We start from the raw sequence: 27,928 nt of genomic DNA, 5'->3' as shown, positions 1-27,928 counted from the left end.
TCAGTTTGATTTGGAAGATGAAATTTTATTATTTGTCGCAACATCACTCGGAAATAGCAATAAATTCTCTCTAAATTCATTTCTTTCCACCCCCGGGGGCCTAAGAAGAATAAAATTATCATCCAATTCTATACAAAGTGCACACACATTTTTCTCAACGTTCGCACGGGAAGTAAAATCTCTTAATTTGAATCATCGCGTAACAGCGAAAGTTCTCACCGCCGCGGCAATTTGCACGTCCGATTTGTGAGACTTTGGTACAATAAATGAATGAAAATCCCGGATTTGTTCTCAAGTATCGTCATAGCGGTGTAGTACAGCCACACTGTGCCACTGTGGGTGTGTGCTGAGATGATAAATCATTGAGAAAAACGTGCACGACATTGAGAAAAATGAGCATCCTTCATGGGAAATTGCAAAGAAAATCATGAATTTCCCTTCATTTCACCCTCAGCTGTGCCACCTTCCTCATCTAAAAAAATCAATTGGGGGTAAGAAAAAATCCCGCGGGGTAAGGAAAATTCCTTGGAAAGAAAATTTTCCACCTCCGCGTATGACTAAAATGCTCTCTTCTAGCGTAAATAATAATTATGTATAATATATAATAATAAGAAATGCCCCCAATTGAGGTCATCTTACGTTTACGAATATAATTAAATAATAATAATAATAAATGTCTGTATGAATCTAAAAGCAAATCTTCGGTAAATGATAAAAATTATTCACTGAGAAATTAATTTAAATGAAAAAAAAATCTCTGGATTAAACATAAATTAAAACTTATCAACTATGGCGCCTATCGAATGAAATTTAACGGCTCTCTCCCTACCACTAGTAAATTCAATCTTGTCGTCTAGACTAACACTATAATTGAGTAAATTCCTACTATATATAGGCTGCAAATTACCTCACACGTTTTTTTATAATTGATACCGAAAGACTCTCGTCAACTTGCTCAGTGCAACTAAAAACTTAAACAAAAAAATCATGAAAAGTAAATCTGTACAGAGAAAAATGCACAAATACACGTAAACTTCGGGATTCACGTCACGGGTTTGGGGGGAGTACTTTATGCCGTAGAATCGACAGTTAGTTCCAGGCTACGATTGCCATTTGTGCTGGCATTGGCATTAAAGTCCGGCGATGTGGCGGCCGAAGAGCTAAGGAGGGCAGAGAATAAGGAGATGGTTTCTGTTGCCTTGAAGTTTGTCTCTTCGAGGTCGCTCTGGAGCTTTCTGAGTGCCGGACATTGATCCACAACTGATTGGCATCCATTGAGGATCTGCAAAAAAGGTAAAATTTCTTATTTAAATTATTTAAAAAATAATTTTGATAATTTCTCTACAAAAATGGGATTAAAATAGAAAGTAAATGAGCTTAAAGTGGCCTAAAATTGAATGATAAAATTGTTTAATTTCTACTTAATTTGATGTAAATTGAAACAATTAAAAGTAAAAGAAAAGAAGCTAATGAAGACTTTGATAACATAAAAATTAGAGTTTGAGGAGAATTTTTACTACATTATGAAAATATCTTCTTCATCAGGTATAAGAAAGAAAACATGGGAAAAATGTACAAAAATATCGTTTTAAAGATTTTATAGATAATTTTCTAACCTTTTAATCTAACTATAGTATCTCATGATGGTTTTTCTTTGAATTTAAAGTTAAACTAACATATTTTTTTAATTCAGTTCTAAATTAAATCATCTAAGCTTTAAAATATTTTTATTTTTTTTTAAATAATTTTATTCCAATAAAAATCTTGACTAAAATTTATTTAATAAATTTGAAAATCTAACATTATCCAAGGCTTAAATAACTCCTAATAACGAATACAGCCCTTAGGTGAAATTCACTACTAAATCTGCCTTAAAGTTCTTAAGTCAGACCTAAGTTGTCTTAAGCCAGGAATTAGTTTTTAAGACCTAGGTCTAAGTTTTTTTTCTTAAAAAAAAACTTTAGTTTTAAGAGAGACTTTAGGTTTTTAGACATAGGTTTAAGTTTTTTCAAGCGGAGCTTTACTTTCTAAAGCAGACCTAACTTTCTTAATCCATTCCTTAGTTTAAAAAAAATCTTAGTTCTTTAGTTTTTAAAGTCAGGTTAACGTTTTTTAGTGTTAAGCCTTAAAGAATGTAACTAAATGCTTAGACCTAGTTTAAAAAAATAAGGACTGCTTTAAGAAAACTTAGGACTGATTTAAGACTTAATTTTGGTCTAATCCGTTTTAAGCTAGACTTCAATTTTTTAGAATAAGGTTTTTAGAATTTTTAAGGTTTAGAATAGGCTGAATTGCGGTTGAGCGCATTCAATGTCAATACTCTTAACTCACCCTGATCTTACATTGAAAAATTAAAACCCAGCTTAAAAAATTTTATGGTTAAAAAAATACAGTAATAGCTTAAAAAAAAACTTAAGCCTTATTTAAAAAATTTAAAATAAAAGTCTGTCTTATGAAAACTAAAGTCTAGTCTAAAAGAGGCCTAGTAAAAAAAAACTTAAGCCTAACTTTAAAAAAAAAACCTAATTGCATTGAATTTCACCCTTAATCTAAATTCTAATTAAAATTTCAATTCATCTATCAAACAAAGTCAAACCTAGTTCAGCTTACCTCAGAGACACAAAGTCTGTAAGAAATATTTCTTTTAATTGATTTTTTTGTCTAAATTGTTTTTTTTAATTTAAAGTCATTTTAAAGGATCACCTTATACCACTCTTCCCTACAAAAATTCTTTATCTTCCAAAGATTTAATTGTCAAAAACAAGGCTCAAAATTTCCTTTACCTTCCCTTCCCCCCCCCCCCCCCAAAATCATTAAATTAATGAGATACAAATTAAATAAAAGTCCTCGTACAAACCTCGAGAGCCCTGTCAATTGCTTCGTACTGCTTCTTGGCCTCATTGATTATTTGCCCAGAGCCACCAAGGAGTTGGCGCTCCTTGAGCAGAAGATGCTCCTTGAGGGACGGAATTTCCTGGCAGGCTGCCACAATGGACGATGCAATTTCCGTTTCAGGCACACGCCCGTCCACCTTCCACGACTGAATTGTGGCCAAAATGTCCTCCTTGGTCATCATTTTCACACCACTCTGACACAGAGTGCTCAAATTGCAAATATCCTCATTCAGTCTCTACAAAATAAACACAAAATAACAAAACTTTTGTACCACGATGTGCAAAATTTAATTAACGGGCAGAGAACTCACATCAATCTCCGCACGATGCTTCTGCAGCTCAGTCCTGCTGAGGGCCAAATCCGTGGCCTTCTGGCAAAGTTGCTGCGATGCATCCGCCATATCACGCTGCAACTGACTATTTACACCTTCCCATTCCTTTAGTTTCTCCACCATTTCGTCCTTGTTCACTTGCAATTTATTCCTGGCAAAAGGAAGTTTTCTTCTATCTTGGAAAGTTTTTCTTTTAAACAATTAATTGCATTTTTTACTAACTTATCTGAAATTAGGTGTTGGATGCAGTTGTCGTTGTCAACTTGAACAATACGAAGGACCTTCAGGAGACGCGTCACAAGATTATCCACATGGATTACTTGATCAACAAGCCCTTGGGCAGGTCCAAATTCACTGATTGATGGGATTTCTGCGATGGATTCGTGTCCACTGATATCCTCAGATAGGCTATTGTCGCCAGAATGTTGCCTGAAAATTAAATTTTCTCTTAATTTCTTCGTCTTCTTGAAACTGTGAGGCATAATAAAACAAACCTTAGGCAGGATCTTCCATCCCTCATTCGTGATGTCTGAAGTTCAATTTGTTGCCGATTAGCAATGGCCTGGGAGAGATTATTGAGCGAATCGTCGTGCTTCAACATCTCTGAGGGGCACTCAATCTGCGATAGTGCCATACCCGTAGAGGAGACGAGATTCTGGGAATGCGAATCAGGCATCGTGACATCCTCCAGGACATTCTCCATCATGAGGCAGGGTTCCGTCTCAGAGTCCAGCATTTCCGTTGTATCAGAGTCTTCTGCAGAAAAATCAGCAATTTTCTTTAATAAAATTCCTACACTAAGAGGCGTTTATTTGAATAAAAAAATCGGATATTCGGAAATTTTTGGATGATTCGTAAAAAGAAGTAAAATATTCGGCAAATATTAGTTTTTAGTCACTAAAAGGTCTAGAATTAGAAGAAAAAAAAACTTAAAAAAAAAAGCAATAACTTCAAGCCTAAAAAGTATTAATTTTTAGCCTAAAACGGACTGAATTCTAGCCCAAAATATTGAGATTTTAGTCCTAAATAGCCTGAGATTGAGGAGAAAAAGCTATAAAGAAGAGTATTAATTCAAGCCTAAAAGGATTAAAATCAAGCCTAAGAAAAGTACTAAATTCAAACCTAAAAAAGTACTAAATTGAACCCTGAATAGTAATTAATTAAAGCTTAAAAGGTACCCAATTAATGCCAATAAAGTACTTAATTAGAGCCTAAAAAGTACTCATTTCAAGCTGAAAAAATTTCTTTGAATTCAAGCCCTAAAGAGGCTCGAGAGGCTCAGAATTAGGAAAAAAAATTTAAGTCTAAGTACTAAATTTAAGCATAAAAAATACTTAATTCTAACCTAAACAGAATTAAATAAAATGAAAAAATAATTCAGATTATATTCCAATATTCGGATATTTCGCCAAGAAAAATCAAATTATTAGACAAACACTCGTTGTTCTAATTAAATTTTAATTTTATTCTAATTTTAATAAAATCTAATCAAAACTTTGTTACATAGTCTCAATTACATGGTGCATGTTTAAACAAAATTTCATGCTTCAGGATCATTTAAATTATTTATGTCTGTCGCATGTCCCAACTACAAGTTAAAATGAATCTAATTCCTATTAAAATGAAAAATTTCCTCCACCCACGCGATCTTAAATTAAATGCATTTCGCATGGAATTTATGCTCGTTGAGAGAAACTTACCAATAGAAATGGCCGCCGGGTCCTTTTTAGCAGCGGAAACGGATGCTTCTGGTTGCTGCCTGTGGATGGTTGTTGCATTGCGAATGGCATTGATGACGACGGCAATGAATGAGTGACTTCTTTGCGGCGACAAAGATCCATCATCGTTGCTCGCCGCCAATTTCTTCACAATCTCAAACTCTGGACTTCCTTCGCCACTGCTGGCACTCTGGGAGTACGCCTCATTGTGGTACACCACGTCCTTTTTTTTGCAAAGAAAAATCGAGAAAAACCAACATTTAACTTCAAGAAAAAAAAAGAATTTCCTTGGCTTTTATCGGAGAAAGAGAATATATTTCATTATCGCACCAAGGTTGGATGACGATGAAGATTGCGATAGAAAGAACTTTTGGCATCAGAAAGCTCCAACATGCAATCAATTCAAACACAAAATTCACGAGGAGTCATTCATCCGTGTGGACGTAGGAAAAAAAAGGAAAATATAGCGAGAAAACATGCAAGTCAAGAGAAGTTTCGAGCCATTGATAAAAACAGGCAATTTCCTTATCGACACGAATTAAACTCACCTCTCGCAGCTTTTTCTGCATGAGCGTGATTTGATTCAAAAAGAAACTCTTCTTATCAAAATGCTTCCAATTTCATTATCGCAAAACATCTTTTTAAACGTTAATAGATTGAAAAAAAACTTACACTCTCCCCCTTTTTTGCTACGTCGCACGCCCCAAGCATTGACTCATCTGAAGGATTACCTTCAAATCTGGGCATTTCTGCTTGGTCCGCAAGCAAAACAAATTCAACAACGGGCAAACAATGATGATGAAGATGAGATTTTTCATCTAAATGAGTTTAGGGACTCACCTCGAGGTCCTGTTCGGAGATGTTGTAGGATGAAATGAGCTGCTCCACAAGATTGTCGAGACGTGATCCGAGATTTGAGAGTGCAACAGCAGCTCCTGACACGGCAACACTCTGCTGTGAGATCAATTCCTTGCTCCGGGCTTCCAGAGCTCCATACTTGGCCTGCATTCCCATATTTTCTTGTCTAAAATTTAATTTTTTTTTATTTAACAAACGTTATCTCAGTGAAAAAAAATTGGCCCAATATTGAGTCAATACAAGACCGCATAAACGGTCAATTATTAATCAGATTTGACCTAAGATTGATTCAATCGAAATTGAGCATTTGTTGGCTCATTCAATTGTTTACTGGCCTAGTAAATAAATTTTGCCAAAAATTATTCAATTATTGAGCACAATATTGAGTTAATGTAGATTCGCTCGGAGGATCAATCATATTGATAGACAATTATTGCTCACGGTAATCTGATTGATTGACAATAATTTATTGAGTTATGATTGCTCAAAAATTGAGTGATTGAATCAACTATTGAGCATAAATTGATCAACCAATTGATGAAGAACTCAAGAACAAATATCGTTGATAATTGATATAAACATGATTAAAAATTTATTGAGTTAAAATTGACTCAATATTGAGTCATTATAGGTCCGCATCGTCCGCATAAAGGACCAATTATTGAGCAAATAAATTTAATCTGAGATTGATCAACTTTTGTCAAAATATTGTTCTTCAAATTCTTCATCAAATTATTGATTTATTTATGCTCAATTATTGATCACTTGACTCAGTGGATTTATAATTATTTTTGATCAATAATTGATCAATAATTGATCAATTTGATTGATTCGATCATAATTGTGCATCTGTTGGCTCAATTAATTGTTAACTGGATATAACATTTATTTCAAAAGCTCTATCTTATAGAGCTTTTGTGTCTTATTAAACTCAAAAAAAAAGCTTCAAAAATAAATTATTTGATATCAAAAGAATCATTTTTCTATCAATTTTATTCCATTAAATAAAAATAATTCGGAAAATTTCTTTATTTTATTTTACTTTCAAACCATTTTTTAATGCCAAAATTCCCAAAATTTCCCTTCGAAGGATTCTAAGAGAACACCGCAGCAGCAACAACCTACCTTCTTTGCTCCGTTGTTCTGACTAGATGACGACACTCCTCCTGTAGCCTCTCAATATCCGTATCCTTCTGCTGGCACTTTTGGCGCCACCCATTGGTGTCCGCCTCGCATTCCTTGAGAGCATCCACAAGGGCGAGCTTCTCATTGTGCAGGAATTCCTGCAGTTCGTGCGCTTCCTTCTCCACCGTTTCACGATCCTCAATGAGAAGCCTCTCGCGCTCCAATGAATGCTCCAGGTCACGCTGCAAAGTCGTGCAGATCCACCGCAGACGATTAATCTCGGCATTCTGTTGCTCCGCCACGTGCACATCCGTGGAGAGCTTCGACTCCAGTATCATAAGACTATCTGTACTTTCCGCTTCAGCGGGTGGGATCACGTGGACGGACTCAAGCATAGCCAGAACTCGTTCGGAATTTCTCTGCAACTCCTTCTGAATGACAAGCTTATCTTCGCGTTCTCGCACAAGCTCCTGCTGCATTGCGCTAATTTGCTGAGCACGCTCTGTGAGGTTGTTCTGGAGGTTTAGCTGATCCGCCTTGAGCCTATTTATGGTTTCTGCCAGTGCCTCAAGTTCCCTATCACGAATATCGGACTGAATGGCCGTTGAGACGGTTTCTGGGGCTTGAACGTCAATATGCCTCGGACACCCGCCGAAGGCATCCTCAACATCCTTGCACGTCATGGCTGTCTGACTGGCAGACTCGTGGTAGATTTTGGTCTTTGGACTGGCTTTCTTGGAGGAGGAGCACGAGGAGCTCTTTGGGTAGGCGGGGAGGGTCTTAGTGGCGGAATCTCTGGACATGGCTTTCTTTCGGAGATCTCGTGTCATTGAATTACTCCGCGATGACCTCTCTGGCTCCTCCGGCGGGGTTTCTTTTCGTCTCCGTGGCAGGGTGCCGTACTTCTCAAGCGGGGAGCTCTTCTCCAGCGCCATATTTCCCAATCGTGTCCTCACAGTTACCACCTCAGCTGTTGGAGTGGAGATAGACAGTCGACCAGCTCGGGGTACACTTGGGCCATTTCGACTTCCCACAGATGGCCATCGACCGTCATCTGTGGGTGTGGCAGCGGGTGTTCGTCCGCGTGAAAGTGAGGGAGTTCTGTTGATGGAGGACTTCTGCGGCGAGGAGATATCCCGCGTGGATGTGTCCAGCCGCGTGGGTCTCCTGACGGAATTTGTTCGTGTGAGGGTGGAAAATAGAGGTTGAGGCACTTTTTCACGGGATCTCGCACGCTCAGACGTAGCTAATGATGGGGTGCTCTTTGCACTTCCTGGTGCAGTTGCACGTGTAGCCGACAGTGCCCTAACTCGTGACCTCAGAACACCCGGATCTGCAGTCTTCTTCACAAGAGCCACCTTTGCCGGCATCAGGGCTTCCACTGATACCTTCTTCTTGCACACAGATCGTCGTGTAACTGGTTGCCCGGAGACGGATGAACTCTCACTGCCACCACCCTCACTGGTGCAGTCGAGACCTCGCATTGGTACCCCGAGGCTCTTGTCGTCCGAACAGAAGCTCACCATGCTGGAGTTGCAGGACACCGTCCCAGTGGCGTCCTCGTAGCCACCAGCACTACTTGCGTAGCCTCCACTGTTGCTGCTGGGAACACGCAGAAGTTCCCCAGCCTCGGGTACAATCTCCCGCGAACTGGCAGCCACAAACTCCACACCACTATCGCTGCCCTCGCCATTTGCTATCACCTCGTGCAGCTCCAGGGCCGCCATCTTCCGATCCAGCACTTCCTCGCACACGTCCATTCGCTTTGCTGAGCTGCAACACCGCCGATGCACTTGATGACAAAGACAATTCCAAGGACAAGCCAGGATAGCCTCAGTTATTCATCTGCAAAGGAGCCACAAAAAAAAAGAATTTTTAAACCATATCATCAAGTCCGTCCTCTCACCTAAGATTATCTTCTTTTGGGAACTTGATAAAAAAAAATTGAAAAGCTCTGTCTGAAATGCTAAAACGTGACTGCTGCTATCTCTCCTCTTTATCTTCTTTATCTTCACCTAAATAATAAAAACAATCACAGCAAGGAGAAAGAAATTGAAAGAAAATCGATAAATTCGCAATAAATTGAAGATTTATTGATGAAAGTTTTTTGCAGAACTAATCAGCTTATTAGAAATGCTAAAAGAATTCACTTTTTTGTGGGACGTTTAGTATATGTAAATTATTTGCACTTGTGGTGCAAAAATTATCATAAAATTCACCATTTATTTTACAAAATTGAAAGTTAAATAAATATTTAAGAGGTGCGAATTGGTTGAACGGAAAATAAACCCAAATCATCACAAATCATGAGATTTTTTCGCCAGTAAGATGCTAATAAAGGGAACAGCGACAGTGCTAAATGAGAAGAATATTTATTTTATAAAAATTTATTCTGCAGATTCTTTTTGGAAAAAATATAAAATATTTAAAGAAAGAACCTTAAATTCAAATAAAAATAGTTGTTTATTATATATTTCAATTAAAAAAATAATAAAATTCATTTATTTTATTTATTTAAGAGTATTTCATTGTATTTTCTTTTATTTTTTTAATGCTATGTATTCTTTTCAAAATATTTTACGCCCCGAGGAAGGACCTTTTCAGTCCAAAACGTCGGTTTCAATTTTCTACCGTCTTTTCTTAATTTTCTTATTCCTCCATTCAATTTTATTATTTAAAATCTGTCGGATTTTTTCCTCTTTCTTCAGAACTATAACAAAATTTGTAAAAAGGATATCAATGTACTAAAAAAATCCCTAAAAACATGTAAAAATAATCTTTTTACACACCTCTGCTGAATGATTACCCCCTTTGGGAGCACCACTCTACAAATGAGCAACGAAAGGAGTGAATTGCGTGATCTTTCTCCATAAAATCGCACACTGCAGAATAAACAGATTATTAAAAATGTGTCACAAAGTCTTTTATTCCATTTCAGTTAATCATCTAAATGGCAAACGATTCAGGGAGGCAACAAAAAGAAGCACGATAATTTTTATTTCCTTCGCCTCTCATCATCCTTGTGCCAGGTGTGCGCGGGTGTTTCGGCAAAAGCAAATTTACACCCACCAACAAAATTTTCTGCAATAAACCCCCTTAAGCTCCAATTCGCATGGAATTTGATTGAAAAATTGCAAAAAAGAAAAATTGCCAGAGCATGGCGTGAAATTTGTGTGTTGCGGGAGGATTTTGGCAATCTTCTGCTACGTCGAAGCAGAAAATTCGTCGTGACTTTCAGAGGTCACCTTCAGGGGGATCACAAAACGCTTGAGATGCTTTTATGGAAATTTCTCTCGATTTGAGAGCTCTCATTTGAGTTGGAATTTTCTCCATCAACAATACCAGCAATTAAGTAGCGCAAAGTCGCATTAAAGACGTCTGAGGAGAAAAATCAACTAAATTGGAAGTAAAATATAGCTTAATTTTGATTGTTTTTGGCAAACCAAGAAATCTCGTGCACGTCGATGCGAAGCCATTTTCACCGCCGCCGCGACGATAGAAATATCAAATACAAATATGAAAGGAGTTTATTCAGGCTTGTATGAAGGATGATCCTCTATCGCAGAACAATTTTAACCCATTCCATCTTGTAGAGGATCAAAAAACATTGAAGAATCGCGAGAGAAACTCCCCAAAATCCACTGGGATCACATCGAAAAGTGCAAATAAAAATTGCAAAAAAATTCAAATATTGCGACGCCATTCGACGTTTTTTTCCCTATAAAAAATGTTTCAAAAGTTTTCTGTAGACTTGTCGCTCATTTTCTGTAGAGTTTTTTTCTAGTCAAAATAAATGTTTATTTTTTCGTTTCTGGAGTGATTTCTACATCTGAATCAGGTGATCCACTGCGAAATGAAGCTGAGGGAGGTTGATAGAACCAGCCCCTTGCAAATCAAAACAAATCTTTTTACATTTTTTTGGGCCTCTTTGGCAGTGAGAATTTAAGCAAATCTTACCGAGTTGAATCCCATCCAGCGCAATATACCTGATTCAGATGTAGAAATCAGTTTAGTAGTCAGTATCCGGAAACATTCGACGGAGTCATCAAGCAAATCATGACCAGCACGGAAGACATTTCTGACATTGCTCCTGAAAGTCTCCTTCTGAGATTGGAACACTGAGCAAGTCCACAAAATCTTCATCACCGTCTTCCCATTCATCTTTCCCAAGAGCAATGACACCCTGGAGCTGACAAAAGTGATTCTCAACTTTCATTTTGCCTCTCAGAGATCTTTTCTGCAGAATACCCATGAGGTTTTGCTGGAGATATTGGGGCTTCCGGAAGCGAAAGATTTGCTCCGACGCATTGAAATTGAATCAATGGGCAGTGAACAGAGATTCTATGCCCTCCTCCTTGTTGCATCCGCTCTCGAGGAGGCTGCAATGTCAAGACATCCGGAAGTCTCATGAAATTATTCACAGCAATAAACTCGCAATTAGTTTGTTTTCTCAGTGCTTTGAGAATATCATTAGATGCACAGACTTCCAAGGAGCAGAAGATTTCACAGATTCAGATGTAGAAATCACTCCAGAAACGAAAAAATAAACATTTATTTTGACTAGAAAAAAACTCTACAGAAAATGAGCGACAAGTCTACAGAAAACTTTTGAAACATTTTTTATAGGGAAAAAAACGTCGAATGGCGTCGCAATATTTGAATTTTTTTGCAATTTTTATTTGCACTTTTCGATGTGATCCCAGTGGATTTTGGGGAGGTTCTCTCGCGATTCTTCAATGTTTTTTGATCCTCTACAAGATGGAATGGGTTAAAATTGTTCTGCGATAGAGGATCATCTTTCATACAAGCCTGAATAAACTCCTTTCATATTACAGGTAATGGTTTGTTATTTAAATTCATCCGTACATTTTGCACGTGTCGCGTGGTCTCTATGCACCCTTGTTGTGCCCACATTGATTTTCCTCATTTGACCTTCTGCACGATTTTCACTGAAAATTCCTCAAAAATAAACCGACGTGTTTGCATTTGTGGCGGTTGGGGTGTCTCACAGTTTCTTCTTCTATATACATTTTTTAACCTTGTCTGTCTCTCAGGGCCTACACCAGAGAGAGAGTTTAATTCCCTTCCAACAAATAAATAAATCGACTCTGCACCGTCAAATGACACCCTGGTGTATATTTGAAATATAAATAATCAATTAAATGGAAAGACGTGGATGCACGTGAAACCATCGCGTCTAGAATATGAATTTGAAACTTGAGGCTGAATAAAGAAAATGATTCCAAAAGGGCTTTTATGTGGGAAGAATATTCTTCATTTAGCCTTCCGTGGCATTGAACGTTAGATTGAACCCACGCTGAATTTTATTTTTCCTTTTTACTTACTTCAATCGTGTCTTGTGTCTCTAAATAAATATTTCACATTGCAATCACATTTCAACCCCTATTTTGCTACACCCTCAAATCATTTTGACACAAACTGCGGGCTTGGGTGCAATTTTTGCAACACAAGAGGGTTGTTGTTGATGGAATAAAGCCATTTCTAGCTTACATGCAATAACAGGAGATTGAGAATTTTGTAATGTAGTTTTATTTACAAGAACCACACACCACATTACATTTATTGGAATACTCCGGGAAATCGATCAAATATTTTTCAGGGAGAGAGAGAGAGAGTGTGTGCATGAAAACTTTTATGAGGTTTTTCCTAATTGATTTTTTTTCGACAATATGCCTATAAATATATTTACGAATGTAACGTACATAATGACGTAAAACAATCTTTGATAAAATGCAAAAAAAATTGCAAATTGTTTGAAGTGAAATATTGAGCTCAAAAGGAGATTATTCATGGCTCTATGAAAATTTTCCTCTTATGAAAATTTCAGGCCTCTAGCTATGGTATAGACATGTAGGTATAGAAACATTCAAAGGAACAAAAATGTAAAATGGTGACACATTTATTTACATTTTATTTGGCAAACTTTGCTGACTTTTCCTATGGAATGGATGGCAGTGTTAAACGAAGAGTTTATCTGCTGATTTCTTAAGCTTGATTCTCCAAAAAATAAAATGGGTCAAAATTGTTTTGTAAATGAGGAATTTTTCCATAGTCCGATGAATAAACTCCTTTGCTTTTATGACCGAATTTTTAAGAAATGATTACCCTCCTTTGAATTATTTTTTCAGAGATTTATCAAAACGTGAATGAAATTTTGTGAAATTTCCAAGAAGTTTACGCCCTCTCCTTTGTCTCCGGCACGTCTCGTTACTTTTCACACACAAGAAAAAAAAATTAAAAGTAAAAGAATACGTTCAATTTATCATGAAGTTCATACGCACTTGGTATGGAAATCATGGCAGAGCAATGAGGAGATTTTGCAGAAAGCGGCAATTTTTTCGCCCACAGGAATTGAAAGTTGATGAGAATTAAATTATTCTTTCTTCTATGGGAGAAAAGCGTGGCATTGGGCGAAGAAATTGAATTAGACATGCGATTAATAATTCTCAAAAATGAGGTTCATGGTTACTACACTAACCAATAAATGCGTGCAGAGGCTCTCTAAAATTTGTTTCTCCTCCGGACTTTGTGACTTTTGAGGTCACCAGCTGTGCCAAAAGAGGAGCGAGATGTCTCAAATGGGATTGATTGAAAATTGAGGAGGCTTAATTAGTGGATAATGGCAGAGTAATCGGTCTTAAATTGCTTAATTACCCACATGGAGACTCTCCCCTAAAGTGATCACTTTTTCCGCTTTTTTTTTTTCAAAGACTCTATACAGCTTACAATTTTTTTATGTCTCTCTGCGTATTGTCTTCCTTTTAGCCCAATATATTTGTTATAGGAGTTGTTTAGTCTCTGAATTTATTTTTTGTATGCTTAACTCTTCAAATGGTTTTATTGTTTTGTCAAGTTCCGCATCAATGAATCCCCAACACTTTGCTTTGAATTAAAACTACCTATACTATGTATAAAAAAAAATACAAAATGGAAAAGTTAGAAAAGACAAAATTGCAGAGAGTGAGAAGCAGAGATAATTCCATAAATGAATGGGGTAATAAAAGAGTTTTCCTTTTCACCTCGCACCCATTCATCCATATAGTACACTCATTCTCTCACTTGCAAATTAATCAATTCAGACTTCATGATTTCCGTCCATCGTGTGGATGAACGTGAAATTGCACAAAGTGCAAGTCTTTCACTTTATTGCAAACATTAGCTATTTGTTTGAAAAAACTGCTCTACACCTGTTTTTTATGGGAATATTGCCATCAGCATTTTGATACGCAAGCAGAAACATACAGTCGGAAATGTTTTATTCACTTTTAATTTGTTATTTCTTTCATCGCTGAAGAATTTTTGTGTAACAAAATGCATTTTTTGACAAAGAGGAAGAAATGGTGTTTCTCTCTTACCTCACACAACTGCAATTTTAGAGTAATTCACCACCAGTTGCACAATAGGCAATAAAATTAGGTAGTTTTGTATTTTAATTGTAATATTCTTACTTTAAGTGTATTTTTTATTACATTTTTTTTGCAAAATACTACTTTGTAATTAAGTAATCGAACAGTGTCCGAGTATTACTATCCTAACTCTAATAGTATAGAATCTTTCTAGGCTTTATACTCAAAATGCATATGCTTCTTGTGTGTAAAATGATTTTTTTATATAAAAATCGGCCTGGCAGATTCAGAACCAACCGTATCGCAACTTCCCTTCACATAAGAGAAGCAAAATACTGCATTGTGAAATGCCCGCGGTGGCCAATGCTGTGAAATTGGTGTCATCCCATGGAGATTGTTCGTCCAATTAATACACCGAATCTCCACTATCACGTAACGAATCTTGTTTCGAATTCGCCCCAGAGCGATTTATCATTCACAAAACCAACCACAATTGCCTATAGAGTGGACAAAGTGGATTTTGTTATCGCACCCACACTATCCGATATTGAGAAATTCCCCCTAAATTTCTCACATGACCCATTTATGTGAGGGGTATTCAATTTCCTTATCGAGATTCTATTATTTAATTCTTTATGCAGAGAGGAATATAAATAACTTTCTGAAGAAATAAGGAAAGAGAAAAGATATAGTAGAAAGATAAATTCACGAAACATTATAATCATGTATTAACGTTTGTTTGAAACATTGAAACATTCGCTCTTTTTATGTGATATTTATTTTAGAGATTTTGAGGGTACTCTGAAATAATATTTATCAATTAAAACGTCTTCTTTGCTTTCTTCTCCATATAAATTTAATGTATTTTCTTTTTGGAAAAAAAAACTATTGAATTAATTAATTTTCAGGAAAATCTAATGTTTCATGTTTGGCTCTGCGGATGACCCGGACGTGAATGTCTAAGAAGCATATGCTTCACAAAGTTAAAATAACTTAAATGTATTTTATTCCCTGAGCATAGGAAATCGTTTTAAAAATAATTTTGAAAACATCTGAATTTAATTTAAAAAAAAATGATTCCTCATAAACTACAAAGTTTCTAAAAAATTAACAAAAAACAATAAATTGTAAAATATTTTGAAGCCTTTTTCACATTTTAATTTCGTAGAAATTCGAATGAAATAGATTTAAATTCATTTTTCAAACAATAAAGTAACATGCTCTACAACATCTCTAGCTAGAGTGAAATGGAGTATTATTCTCATATTATGCATATGCTCCATGACCGTCCCGCCACAAAAGTCATTCGTGCGAAGCTGAACGACACAAAGAGAATGATGGACAAAAAAGAAATTTCTGTCTCACACCGAGGTGATTCAAAAGGCCCCAGCAAAAAAAGAAAGATGAGGTGAGAAGGAGGAAAAATAAGAGGAAAAAAACGTGCACAGACTCATGGAACCGGAATACCTTGGAAGGTCACAAGAGGCAACCTAAGAAGCACGATCACGTGAGATCGTAGCGCATATAGAGGGTTCAGTCGTTAATCTCCCAGAAAGATTCCTCGCGAGACGTTCTCAAGTTAAAGAAAGAAAAGGAAAGAGAAAAATATGAAATAATAGAGGGAAATGCAATTGAGATGATCGTCACCCACGAAACCGGATGAGTAGTCATTGAATTTCTTGCCCTTCTGCCCTGATCTGCTGCTCTACCCAACCAAGAAATGCATTTTAAGATTCACTGGACATTCATTTCCGTGTACACACAGAATAAACTTCAACATTTAAATGCAAAGTAAGTTCTTCTGCAGAGAAATTGTGAATAATACCCAAATTGACAAAATATCGCAACAAAATCTTAGCCTTAGAGCACATTTTTTTTTCAAGTAGAGCCAACAATCGCGGAAGCATGAATCATAAAATGACGAAAGGAGATTTTTGATTTGCTCCAGAAACACTCAAATTGCCCCAGCAAAAGGCGATAAAATGGTGTAAAAAACAACCACTTTAACTGTCTTCTGGGTGCTTCTGAATTATTTATTACTCCACCAATGGGAGAAATAATTAACAAAGTCAGTTCTTCTAGTGCACGGTGCCGTGCAAAAAGTAATTGATCATCTTCTAACTTTATTTCTAAAACGTGCAGTTTTTTTAAGTCTTTGGTTCTGCGCGGTGAAAGCAAAGTGCCTGTGAAATGGCAAAAGCCGTTCTGACTTGGAGAAAAAAGTTACAGCTAAAGGAGGATTTTTCGTTGGCTATTTTATGAGAAAAAAAATTCCCAATAGATGGCGGTGAAAAATATATCTAATTGTAAGGAAAATTTTATTTCTCTAATTGAGACTTTAAAAGGAAATTTAATTTTTGAATGAAAACTTCAGCGCTAGAAAAAGAAAGTTAAAACGACGTAGAGCACAATATACAAAAATTAAAAAATAATGAAATAATAAAATAAAATTGTTTGAGAAACTAAAGTAATATATTTTTTACAAAAATCAGTTCTTAAAGTATTAAATTATGTTCAAAAAATATATTTTCAACCCAATTTTGGTAAAATTGATCAGATTGATCTCAATTTGAGGAATTTGTTTCAAAAATAGAAAATTCTGCAACAAAATTGCACAGAAACGGGGAAAAAGGGTAAGAAAAGTGCATTGAGGAATGTCAAGCACCTCAGTTGACTCCTCCACGATCCTCAAAAAAAAAACCATCTCGTTGACAGACGACATTCCCGGTCAGCGAGATGGTTGCCTTGCCGTGTATACCCAAGAATATTTTCTTCCCATATTCCGCTCAAATTGCATTCAAAACAACCAACACACACCACATGAATGTGCATCATCTAGCCCCTCAGCATCCAACGATAAATCTCTCATGACGCGCGTACAAACCGGCAAACAAGTTTCCAAATGGAGTTCAACTTGCACAAGGATTTTTTTTCCGGGACACGAAGGCAGAAATTATGTGGAGATATAAAATTTCTCATAACTCTCCAATTTGTTGAGTTTCTCCCGCAGCACTTTCTGCGATGCTTTTGAGCTTCGGATGAGGGGTCTTCCCCCCATCGCACCAAGTGTGTGTTTATTTGGTCAGAACGCGTCTCCCTATTCACCCCGATTATCTCAAATGGAATATGAATTTATTGTAAGTTTAGTCCAGCGCGAGAGACGCGTTTCCCCCTTTTGCCAAGCAATTTGTTTGCCTATGTGTGCGACGGAGTGCAGCTGGTTGTTCTGAATCACTTCTCAACTCCTTCAGACGCCCAAAATTCATTCATGCACACTTGAGATTATCAAATGACAGAGCAACAGCGCATATCAAAGAGATTCTCAAAATGTATATTTTTAGATGGACTCCTTCGCGGAGGTCCACATAGAGCGCTGCACGCTGGAGATTTGCCCTAAACCTTGCATATTTCATTCAACAGCTAGAAATTTCTTCACCATATGTGCGATTTTCTGAGGAATTTTGATAAAATTATAAAGCGATGGCGGAAGCCATGGCGATATCTCGATGAATTACTCACTAAAAGTTCTTTATGCGCTAGTTTTGGCATGAAAAAAGATAGATAATGACTCGAAATGACGTTAAAATGACATTACGTAAGTTATGAGCCATAATTAGTGGTTTAAAGAAGTTCGGATAAATGAAGAATGCTTTTGTATTTAATTTAAAAGCTTTTGGCAATTCGTTTGTGCAATTTTAACGTTTGGCAGTTTTTTTTTAAACTGTGATTTTCTAACGTTTGACGTTTTTTCTAAGATTTGATGTTTTTTTCTAAAATTTTGCATTTTTGTAACATAAGACGTTTATTCAATCGTTTGACCTTTCTTTTTTATATATGTATATATTTTGACGTTTCTTTGAAACGTTTGACAAGTCTTTTTGAACCTTTGACGTTTCTTGTTTAACGCTTAATATTTTTTCAATATTTGACGTTTCTTTTCTAACATTTGACGTATCTTTTTTTGTATATTTGGCGTTTATTCTTTTATTTGAGTTATATTAATCATTTGGCATTTTTTCCAGTATGACCTTTATGCTTCTTCTATAAAGTCTGACGTTTGAGAATTTTCTTATTTGAAAAATTTCCATATAATTTTTAAATATGCAAAGTAATTTATTTTGTAAAACCGGTACGTCTTGAATTCTTAGAATTTAAGGTGCTTAGCAATTTTCTTGACTGCACCATTGTCCCGGAAGGACACAGCTTAGCATCCTACTTATTCAAACTTACACCAAAATTCCAAGTTAGTTTCCAACAAGAGAAAAATCGTTTAAAGTAGGAAGTTAAACTTTATTGGGAAGTAGTTTGCAAAACTTTGCCCTTTTCACGTGTTTGAGGGCCCCAAAACGTGAGATAAATCCACAAGACCTTTCAGAAAATTACTCTATTATGCACCATCTAAGTAACTACAACTACTCACGGGGTACACCTCTTTCATTTGCGCCTTTCTCCAAAACCACTAACCACACACCCGCCCGCCCCTTTGCCGTGCAATCTGATGAAGTACGTCCCCATCGCTGAAATGGATACAATCTCAATGAACATCTCATCGGTGTGGTCGATGAGCGATTCCAAATGAAAATGTCTTGATATTGAAAAGGATTAAATAATTGTGTTAACCCGTTTGTAATCCAATTTCTCACCTCATTTGCCCCCTTGATGGAGAGAAAAATTCGCGCTTCAGTTGAAGCTCAATGGGCAATTATTCTCTCCTCTGGCAAGCAAAGAGGCCACAATCTAGAGGTTGTGAGTGAGAGATACATCAATGGGGGTCTGTCCTCCGTTTTGGTTTTATGCGCCACAAGATAGTGCATTTTTGCATTGAATTATGTATCGCGGTGTGGGGAAAAAATTACCCAAAGCCGTCGTACTCGAAACCCAAAAGACCAAATTTGGTCACTGACCTCGCATTGTGTGCCCAAGAAGAAAAAAAAATTGCCAACAAATGCGGGGAAATGGCAATTTTTCATCACGCCTTTTGTTCCTCATTGTCTGGTTGTTTTTTTTCGTGAATTTGTGGTTGGTGGAGAAGTTAATTAATCGCTAAGACATGCACTTTTAGGGCCAAGCAGTGAGTTTTACTTTTTTTTTTGAAGTTTTTTTCACCTCAGAGTTTCGCGTATGATTTAACAAATTTTTCGTTTTATTTTTCTCATATATAAATTACTCAGATGGTGGCTTTATCTGCACGAGATTGTCATGGAATTCACATTTGAATTACAAAATGATGGCATATAATGCCACTGAAAATGATATTGTCTGTGAAAATTCAGTGCAAATAGGTGTGGATTAGGTGTAGATTGATTAGTTGATGCTTATCCGTGAGGTTGATGAAATGAAAATCCTCATAAAAATGTGATATAATCGAGGAATATTTTAGAGGAGTTATTTGGTAATTTATGAGAACATCGTGCTCTTAAAATTACGTTATGCTCATTGCAATAATTCTTAGGGAAGGTGAAATGTGTTTCAAATAAAATAAAATTGTTTGGGAATTTATAAGAAAATTTAATGGAGTTGGATGGCAAAAAATGCGGTGAGGTGCATAACATTTCCCTCTCCCTAAAATTAAATAAATTAGAAAACTTTTAATTCATTCTACGTGTTTTGCTTTTTTGTTAAAAGAACAATTTATATGGTTACTTGTTATTTAGACTTGAGAATGTTAATCAAAATCAATCCATTCTGAATTTTCAATCACTCTCTTCTTCTCTATCTAAATTACCTCTATTCATTTCATTTTGAAGTGAAGGCAATTCTGCTTCTGCTAAGTGAAATTCCCAATTAAATGGCTATTAATCTTATGCAAAAGTCTCTCAATTAGTACTTCTAAGAGAGCTATACCAATTTACCCTGACCCTGCTCGAGAATTCCAAATGAAAAATTACCAATTCCAATTTCTTAATGAATTTAAGAATCATGGAAAACAACTCTATAGTTACCTCTTTTTGCCACGAGACCGCATGTTCTTCTTTTTTTTTCGCATAAGTGTGACGAAAGAAGCAAAAAGAATTGTAAAATAAATACATTTTCATATGGAATTATTGCGATAAATTCATTTAGAAGCTGATGAAGAAAAAAAACTGAGAAAAGATTCCGTGAGTTTTACTTTACATCACCTAACTTTACAAGAAATGAACCCACGAAGATGTTTTGCAAATTTCACACACAAAATTATTTCTATTTTATAACGTGCCAACCGTGCCAAAGAGTGCCACAAATTTTTCTGTGTGAAACGAGAAGGTGTCTCAGGTGCTATATTTCACGTAAAATTCGTATTTCTCACCACAGCAGGTGAAAATGCCAGACTGTTGGCACTTTCCATGACCTCGCAAGTGCAAATCATTGACCATTTAAAGGAATCTCAGTGTGAGTCATAAGAAAGGTCTCTCCGCAGTCTCTCCCTTAATCTCCCTTCTTGTGCAACATGCAGAAATTACATGAGACATTAACATAATAATTTGTCTGCGAGACATTAAATTACTTTTTTTCTAGACCTCATTATGGGATTCTTATTGTATTGCATAAGATCATCTCATTGCAACCCACAATATTGTTTTTTTTTATTCATTTTTTTGCACATCGCCTCGAGCTGCTGCTGCATGTTATGTGTTGTGCAGAAAATGCGTAAAGAGAGGAAAAACCTCATACAATTTGTGGTGTGGAAAGTGAAGGAAGAGGTAGAACGTGAAATGTCGCGATTCACGCATTCGCATTTTGTATTAAAAATTAAAAAAAAAACATCGCAAGATAAATTCCTCAGCACGAGATTTTCCTCTCCAGCGGAATATTTGTCTCACAGAAGATTCTCCGGGAGCTTGTTCTGGGCGACATGGGGGGAGCAGGGAAGGGAATACGGTGGCTGCTTATTGGTTGCACCGGTGCTAAATTTAGCAGACTTCTGTGCATTTTGTCAGCTGAGTATTCTTTTTGTGGATACCTCCACTGAGATCTTCACTTTTAAAGTATGGAAAGAAGTGCCTCTCATGGCGTAAACAAAGAATAAAAAGAATTCACAGCTTAATGATGCAAAAGATTTTGAGGAATTGAAATGTTTGACGAAGTTCCTTAAACCAAAAAAAAAGAGTCATAACGCTAATCCGAGGAGTTTTAAAACTGATTGAGAGGCTTTCTTAAAAAGATTCAGTTTTGGAAGAATTTTTCTTATTTATTAGTCATTAAAAAACATTTTCTTTTAGTCGGTATTTCTTATTTTTAGTCGGAAAAAAACAGGAAAAACTGCTTTTCTTTCAAAGTTTTGTTATATTTTATAAAATTCTTTTGACTAAAAAGATAAAAAACTGAAGGAAATTTAATTCATTTTCCAAATCCGTTTTATTTTTGAAAACCGGTTAAGCGGTTCGGTTCAGTCATACTAACCACTTTAGTAAACCCCGGATTTGGCTTTGGCGAACTAACGGCCGATATGTAAGAGACTGAAAGGAAATTTTTAAATCAGTTAATTCTCATAACTTCACTAAAATAAGGACCAAGAAGAACTAAAGATTTGACCGATTTTATAAGAGTTTCACAAATTTGATCATCAGTCAAAACTTGAAATTTTCTTTAACTAAAAAAAACATGAAACTTTAAATTTAAAAGGAATGTCTCATTAACAGATTTGTCCATTGTGTACCTGCCTTAAGTTACGTTTAAAATTTTCTTTTTTATTTAAACAATTTTTTTTTCAGAAGACTAAAATTGATTTAGCTTAAGGACGAGTTTTAGAAGTTTTTGTAAGAATTTTCAATAGTTTTAGTTGAGAGTAGAATTTAGATTAACGACTGTGGATAATGTTGAACTTCAATTTATTCGGCATTGCAGTCGAGAGGAAAATAAAAATGCGACTTTTTTATGCTTCAGCAACGTTTCGCCAACCATCTTGGCTTCATCAGGCTCTATTGTACAAAATGATTTGGAAATACAATAAGTTTTTTGTTTTTGCGGGAAAATACAATTCAAATTTTTTGGGAAATAACAAAGGTTTTTAAGAACTTACGCAGAGCAAATGCGTCACATCTTCGTCAAAAGAAGCAGCAGGAATGGAATTCCCACATCAGAACAAGAACACAGCCAAGATGGTTGGCGAAACGTTGCTGAAGCATAAAAAAGTCGCATTTTTATTTTCCTCTCGACTGCAATGCCGAATAAATTGAAGTTCAGTTTTAGTTGAGAATTAAAGAAAAAGAGAGAATTATTGTGTTTCTTGTCAACAACGTGAAAAAAAAATGAATAAACTCCTTTTAAAATTACTTTCTTGGAAGCAAAAGAAAATGTATTTTGGTCTTAATTGCGGATCCCCCTCACAAAACAATCTCTTATCCAACGGATTTTTCTTGAGAACTCTCACATAATCCTCGGCTCTATGCAGCTATGCGATTGCCATGCTTCCAATCGGAAATCGTTACGCACTTCTTGAATAACCAAATATAGGTTTAGAGAGTCAATTGTATATATAAAAATAATTGTATTTTTTTTTTCATAACAACATCAAACACTTCTCTTGTTGGAGTGCAATATGTAGTGTTTGAAAGTAATACACTATACAACGAGATTTCCTCCGTAATTTCCATTTTGCTTTATTGTGGGTTTGCTATCGGAAATACAACTCCCGGCCACAACTGCGATTTCTGCGTGGATTTGTACATTTGCACACATCGCCCACCGGCCTTTGGGGGGCTTCGAAACCATAGAAATGCCAACCATTTGGGGGGTTCTGCATCGCGTACAACGCAATGTTTAGATTGAGGATTCGCAATGAAAATCGAACGGGAAAATTTTCATGGCTTTCAGGAAGCTTGCGGCCTGGATGCTTTTGATGATGCCGATTGTATGTGAATTAATTTTAAACTCAATGCGGTCAATGATTTCAACAACAAATCCCCCTTCCCTCTGGCTGTTGCCATTTTCTGCTGCGTTGCAGTGTGTTTAATTTTGTGCACATTTCGAGGAGATTGATTTATTGGTGACATTATTGATCTCTCACTCCTCACACACACTCTATGGTAGAGGTACATTATAGCGAACATAGAGCAACTCCTCAAGAATTTCCCCAGAGAGAGATTGGGAGGCATTTCCGGGAATCGTGACAATTTTCATGAGGCCCACACTCGCGCCTTTTGGATAGAGATCTAAATTGGATGGTCTCTTTCGTTTCAAATAGGAAATTCATTAAATTACTTCGACACACAATTCTTGTTTTTCTGATTATTATATACATGCATATGTAGTCTGTTGTGTGGCCATCACATTCTGCTCCACAATCTCTTTGTTAATTTATATAAAATTTTGCTCTAGTTCGTCAGATAAGACGATAAAAAAAAGTCGAAAAATAATCACTTTTTGGCGTGATTTCTTAATATATGTATATAAAATTAAGACCCCACATCTCTATAATATAACTTACTTAAAATTTAGTCAGTGAATCGGAAATGAGTGGCCTCAAGCTGTTTATAATCGATTTAGTGGCTCAAAATGATCTGAGAAATTGGCTTTCTAACGCGAAGAGGTTTCTCTTTCGCACCACAATACCCATTTTCTACCAAGCAGTGGAGCTTTTTTTTTTCAACGAAAGAATTCAACACCTCTCGTTTGAAGAAAGAATTTAAATATTTCCCACCAGAATGGAGAGCAAAGACATTTAATTAGGAACTCTCGCGCTCGCGGGATTATTTTGGACTTGTGTGTCTCTTTAAAAATACAATTTTATGGGCAGACGGAAAAAAATGAAGGAAAAAAGGCTAAAAGTATGTAGATTATGCGACAGTTTACAGCATCCAAGAAAAGAACCAAGTCATGGATTTTGAAACTGCAGAAAATGTCATTCTCAATTTAAAAGTTTTTAATTAGCAATTTGGACCTCGCGAAGAACGGAAAAATAGTTTTTTTTTTAAATAATTTGGATTTGGAATTTGCTTCAAAATTAGAAAATTCTGAAACAAAAGCATTAAATAATATCTTTTCGAATTCAAACAAGATTCATTTAATTCATTTCTTATGGTTTCTTCTTAAATTGCGATAAAGTATTTATTTACGTCCCAAAGGTGTGTAAATAAATTTTCTCCCTCACTGGAGACTTGTTGTAAACACTTTACAATTTTGTTTACATCCAATGAAATCAACCATAGCGGAGCCATAAAGGAGAATTTTCATATTCAAAAAGCATGTGACCTGGGTCAGGCATGGAAAATATATTGTGGTGGAAATCAATAAATTCCATTTCCCATTTACAAATTCTTCTGTTATTGCACCAACCATTGAAAAAAAAAACTAGAACTTCAAGGCGTCTCATTGTCTATCAGTGCGTCGTTTTCAATGGAACTGCATTTTATAAATATTATTTTACTGTTTTCAATCTTAAAAGTATAAATTAAAACGTTTCAATCAAACTCTTTCTTTGAGTAGAAACATTTTTACATAAATTTAATTATCCTTAAAAATTCCATCTCAAAAAAAATTGCTTTTCTGCAATTCCAAAATTACTTCCGCATTTTCAAAACTTTGTCGCAATTGCAAAACTACATGATTTCATAAAAATAAAGAAATATTAATTCGGAATAAAGAAGTGAGGCAGTGAATGGGAGAAAATTAAATGAATTTGGAGTTTCATTGAGAATTCGCATGAATTTTTTTTTACTGCGGATTTATTCAAATTTACGAAATCGCGCGATTTTTCCATCCTCACATGAAATAAAAAAAAAACAAGAAGTTCAACATAAAATATTGATTTTTCTAATTTCAACAAATTGAGGTTGCACAAAGTGTGGACCTATGGCACACAATGGGCAAAAATGTGAGACATTCGCTCTTTGAGAGAAAGAAGAGATAAATGGACTTTTAATAAGGTTTTTAACCCCACACAAGTAAGAAGCCCAAAAAGACAATAAAAAAATATTGGTGCGTTCTCAAAAAAAAACTCCACTTCACAGAGAAATATTATACAACAAATTGAAGAAAATGATAAATATTCCCCTCACTCGAGTGAATTTTAATTGGGATTTTATGATTTTTAGTTTGTGTGTGAATTGCAAGAAAACGGTGCAATGGAAGCGAAGTAATATAATAAATCATAAATAGCTCAAAGAAATCACGGAGCAACACTTATGTGAAATGGGAGACATAATTATTTTATTTTTATTATTTTTATTTTAAACAAAGCCCCGCAAATAATACTATAAGTAGCGTTTCTTACGGGCCACGCGCATTGTTACTTCACCGTAAAGAATTAAAGGTTGTTCATCTTATAATTAGGGGGAATTCATGTAACCTCCATATAAGGGAGGTAAAGGGAAAGGTTAAAGCCTAAAGTATATTGAAGATTTGATTACTTTAAACATCACTAATTTTTTTACTAAATTTTTTTGAAATATTTTGTTAATGTTTTATATGTTTTTTTTTTAAATAAAGTACAACAAAAAATGTTTTAAAGAAAGGGGCGAAAAATATGTGAAATATGAGAAAATCTATTGCAAGTATTTGTTAAATAATTTAATCTAATTGATGTGAAAAATTAAGATTGAAAATAAAATTCTAAGTTTCTAAAAATGAATAAACTCCTTTAAGGCGTTAGGGTGCCAAATACACCATAAAAGTTCAGGAAGCCTATGCTTTTCTTTAGAGTTCAAAACAAATAATTTTAATGCTCCTAATTCACTTTAAGAAATTTTCAAACGTTTTAATGATCTTAAGAAAACATTTTATATTCATAAAAAATACTAAATAAGTAAGGAATTGTCAAAATGTTTCAAAAAATCAAACTTTAGAAAGAAAAACGTCAACCGATAGAAAATAATAAAGTGTTAGAAAAGAAACGTCAATTGTTAAGAAAGGTCAAAAATGTCAAATCTTAGAGAAGAAATGTAAAATATGCAAAAAAAAGAAATGTCAAAATTAGAATAAACATCAATCGTTCGAAAATAAACGTCAAATGATAAAAAAAATTCCCACAAACAAGAAACGTCAAAAGTAAGTATATAAACGTCAAATATTCAAAGATAGAAATCTGATCATAGAATAAACGTCAAATGTCAGAAAATTGAGAACAAAAGAAATGTCAAACGTTTGCAAAGAAATGTAAAGTCGTATATTAATCCATTTTCAACGTCTTTGAGTTTTTTTTTTTAATTTAATTAAACCTACAGACTCTTCCTAGTTTACTTACTACGTTCCTGACTCATTTTGTGATAATTACCAATATTTATCATGAAAAAATTTATTCTAGGACATATTGGTTTATTTTATATCTAATTTAATTTAAAAAAAAAACTCGAAAATTCATTCCTTAATACGACTTCTCTATCTTATAGGTATTAAACTGATAAGGCATTAAGTGGAGCAAATAATTTGGCTATCAGCTGCCTAGTTTCCCTAATCGTGGCACCTTAAACAAGCCTTTCATTCTTTGTTGGAAATGAAGCATTTACAGCAAAAGGGAATAAACCCCTTTCGCAGAGTACTCAAGAAGAGAGATGGTTGTGACATTCTTATCGGTCAAACGACTGATAAGACCAACAAGAAATGTGAACAAACTGCACCAACTGGGCTGATCCCAATTCCAAGAAACTCTCTGCGTCTGTTCCACCATCATTAGGGGACTTTTGAATGCCCTAAAAAACACCCTGAATATGACCATGAAGGATGGCAGCTGCGGACTCACCTCAGTTTGCAGGAGAGATTCCGTGGAAATTTCCTCTTGGTGGTTTCTCTCTCCGTTAAATACACTCTCCAAAAAAAAACAGCAACAAAATTTACGTGTCTCACAGCACTCAAAATTTTTTTAAAACTCCCTTAATTAATGATAGTTTCAACACAACAAAACCGTGAAGTAAATAAAAATTCTCTTTTGTGCTTCACTGAACATTCCACGATTTTTACTTCGTCAAGTATGAAAAAAAAACTCCTCGCACTGGGTACTTGTGCACGAAATATTCAGCTGGATTTTCTTGTATTTTATTGCAATAAAATATAATAATTTCACGAATGTTAATTTTTTTTCAGCTGTGCTGTTGTTGGGATCTTTTAACACAGTCCTTGCTAATTTTTTGCTTAACACACTGATTTTTAGCACATCATCACGTCTCTCCGAATTCTCACTGAAATCTCACATAGAATGCTCTCTGAGCAACAGTCCAACCCCTAAGGGGAGCCGCAATCGATAGAGCATCGTATGATTTGCAAAAGGAAATGAACAAAAAGTTCCACCTCAAGTGCGTCTCTCACGATGCTTCCTACATCCTGGTCAGCGGCTTAAGAAGTCACCCAGTTGGGCACCACAAACGGTGAAATTGTTGAAGCTACTAATGAGGAGAACAGAACCCCATTCGTGGGATTGAGAGAAAGCACAGCGAGAGAGAGAGTACACTTTATTCCAGCGCGGCGGTTGAAAATGGACTGCCGGAGTCTCGAAGGCGACTCTGGAACGGAGGCGCGTCTCTGCCACCAACGAACGCCGGCACAAAGCACAGAGACATCTCATACACAATAGCTGTGAACTGTGCTACTCAAAAAGCCCGCGCTCAAAAGTAATTTGTAAAAAAGTTTGTTCAAGTTTGCTATGAGAATAATTCAATTGTTTTATAACTATTTTGTACTTTTACAGTGGCATAGCTAGGGAGAAATTTTGGGTGTCTTTAAAC

The 27,928-nt window shown here is 35.6% G+C and overlaps 2 protein-coding genes across 2 annotated transcripts in view; one reads left to right on the top strand and one right to left on the bottom strand.

Annotated features, from left to right (window-relative positions):
- LOC129792688 (ARL14 effector protein-like) overlaps positions 1-27,928 on the top strand; it is a 693,823-nt gene that overhangs the window by 413,172 nt on the left and 252,723 nt on the right. The gene's annotated exons all lie outside the window — the stretch shown is intronic.
- On the bottom strand, positions 5-27,685 carry LOC129792567 (uncharacterized). Its single transcript, XM_055831757.1, has 9 exons — positions 26,950-27,685; positions 6,928-8,772; positions 5,785-5,968; positions 4,927-5,167; positions 3,721-3,982; positions 3,449-3,655; positions 3,206-3,377; positions 2,858-3,130; positions 5-1,282 (listed from the first exon to the last, which is right to left on the bottom strand). Exons 2-9 carry the CDS (start codon positions 8,685-8,687, stop codon positions 1,070-1,072), a joined length of 3,312 nt encoding a protein of 1,103 aa, XP_055687732.1. The 5' UTR covers positions 8,688-8,772; positions 26,950-27,685; the 3' UTR covers positions 5-1,069.

This window comes from Lutzomyia longipalpis, chromosome 3 (genome assembly GCF_024334085.1).
Source record: "Lutzomyia longipalpis isolate SR_M1_2022 chromosome 3, ASM2433408v1".
Lineage (NCBI taxonomy): Eukaryota > Metazoa > Arthropoda > Insecta > Diptera > Psychodidae > Lutzomyia > Lutzomyia longipalpis.
This window is presented reverse-complemented; position numbering and strand designations above follow the sequence as displayed.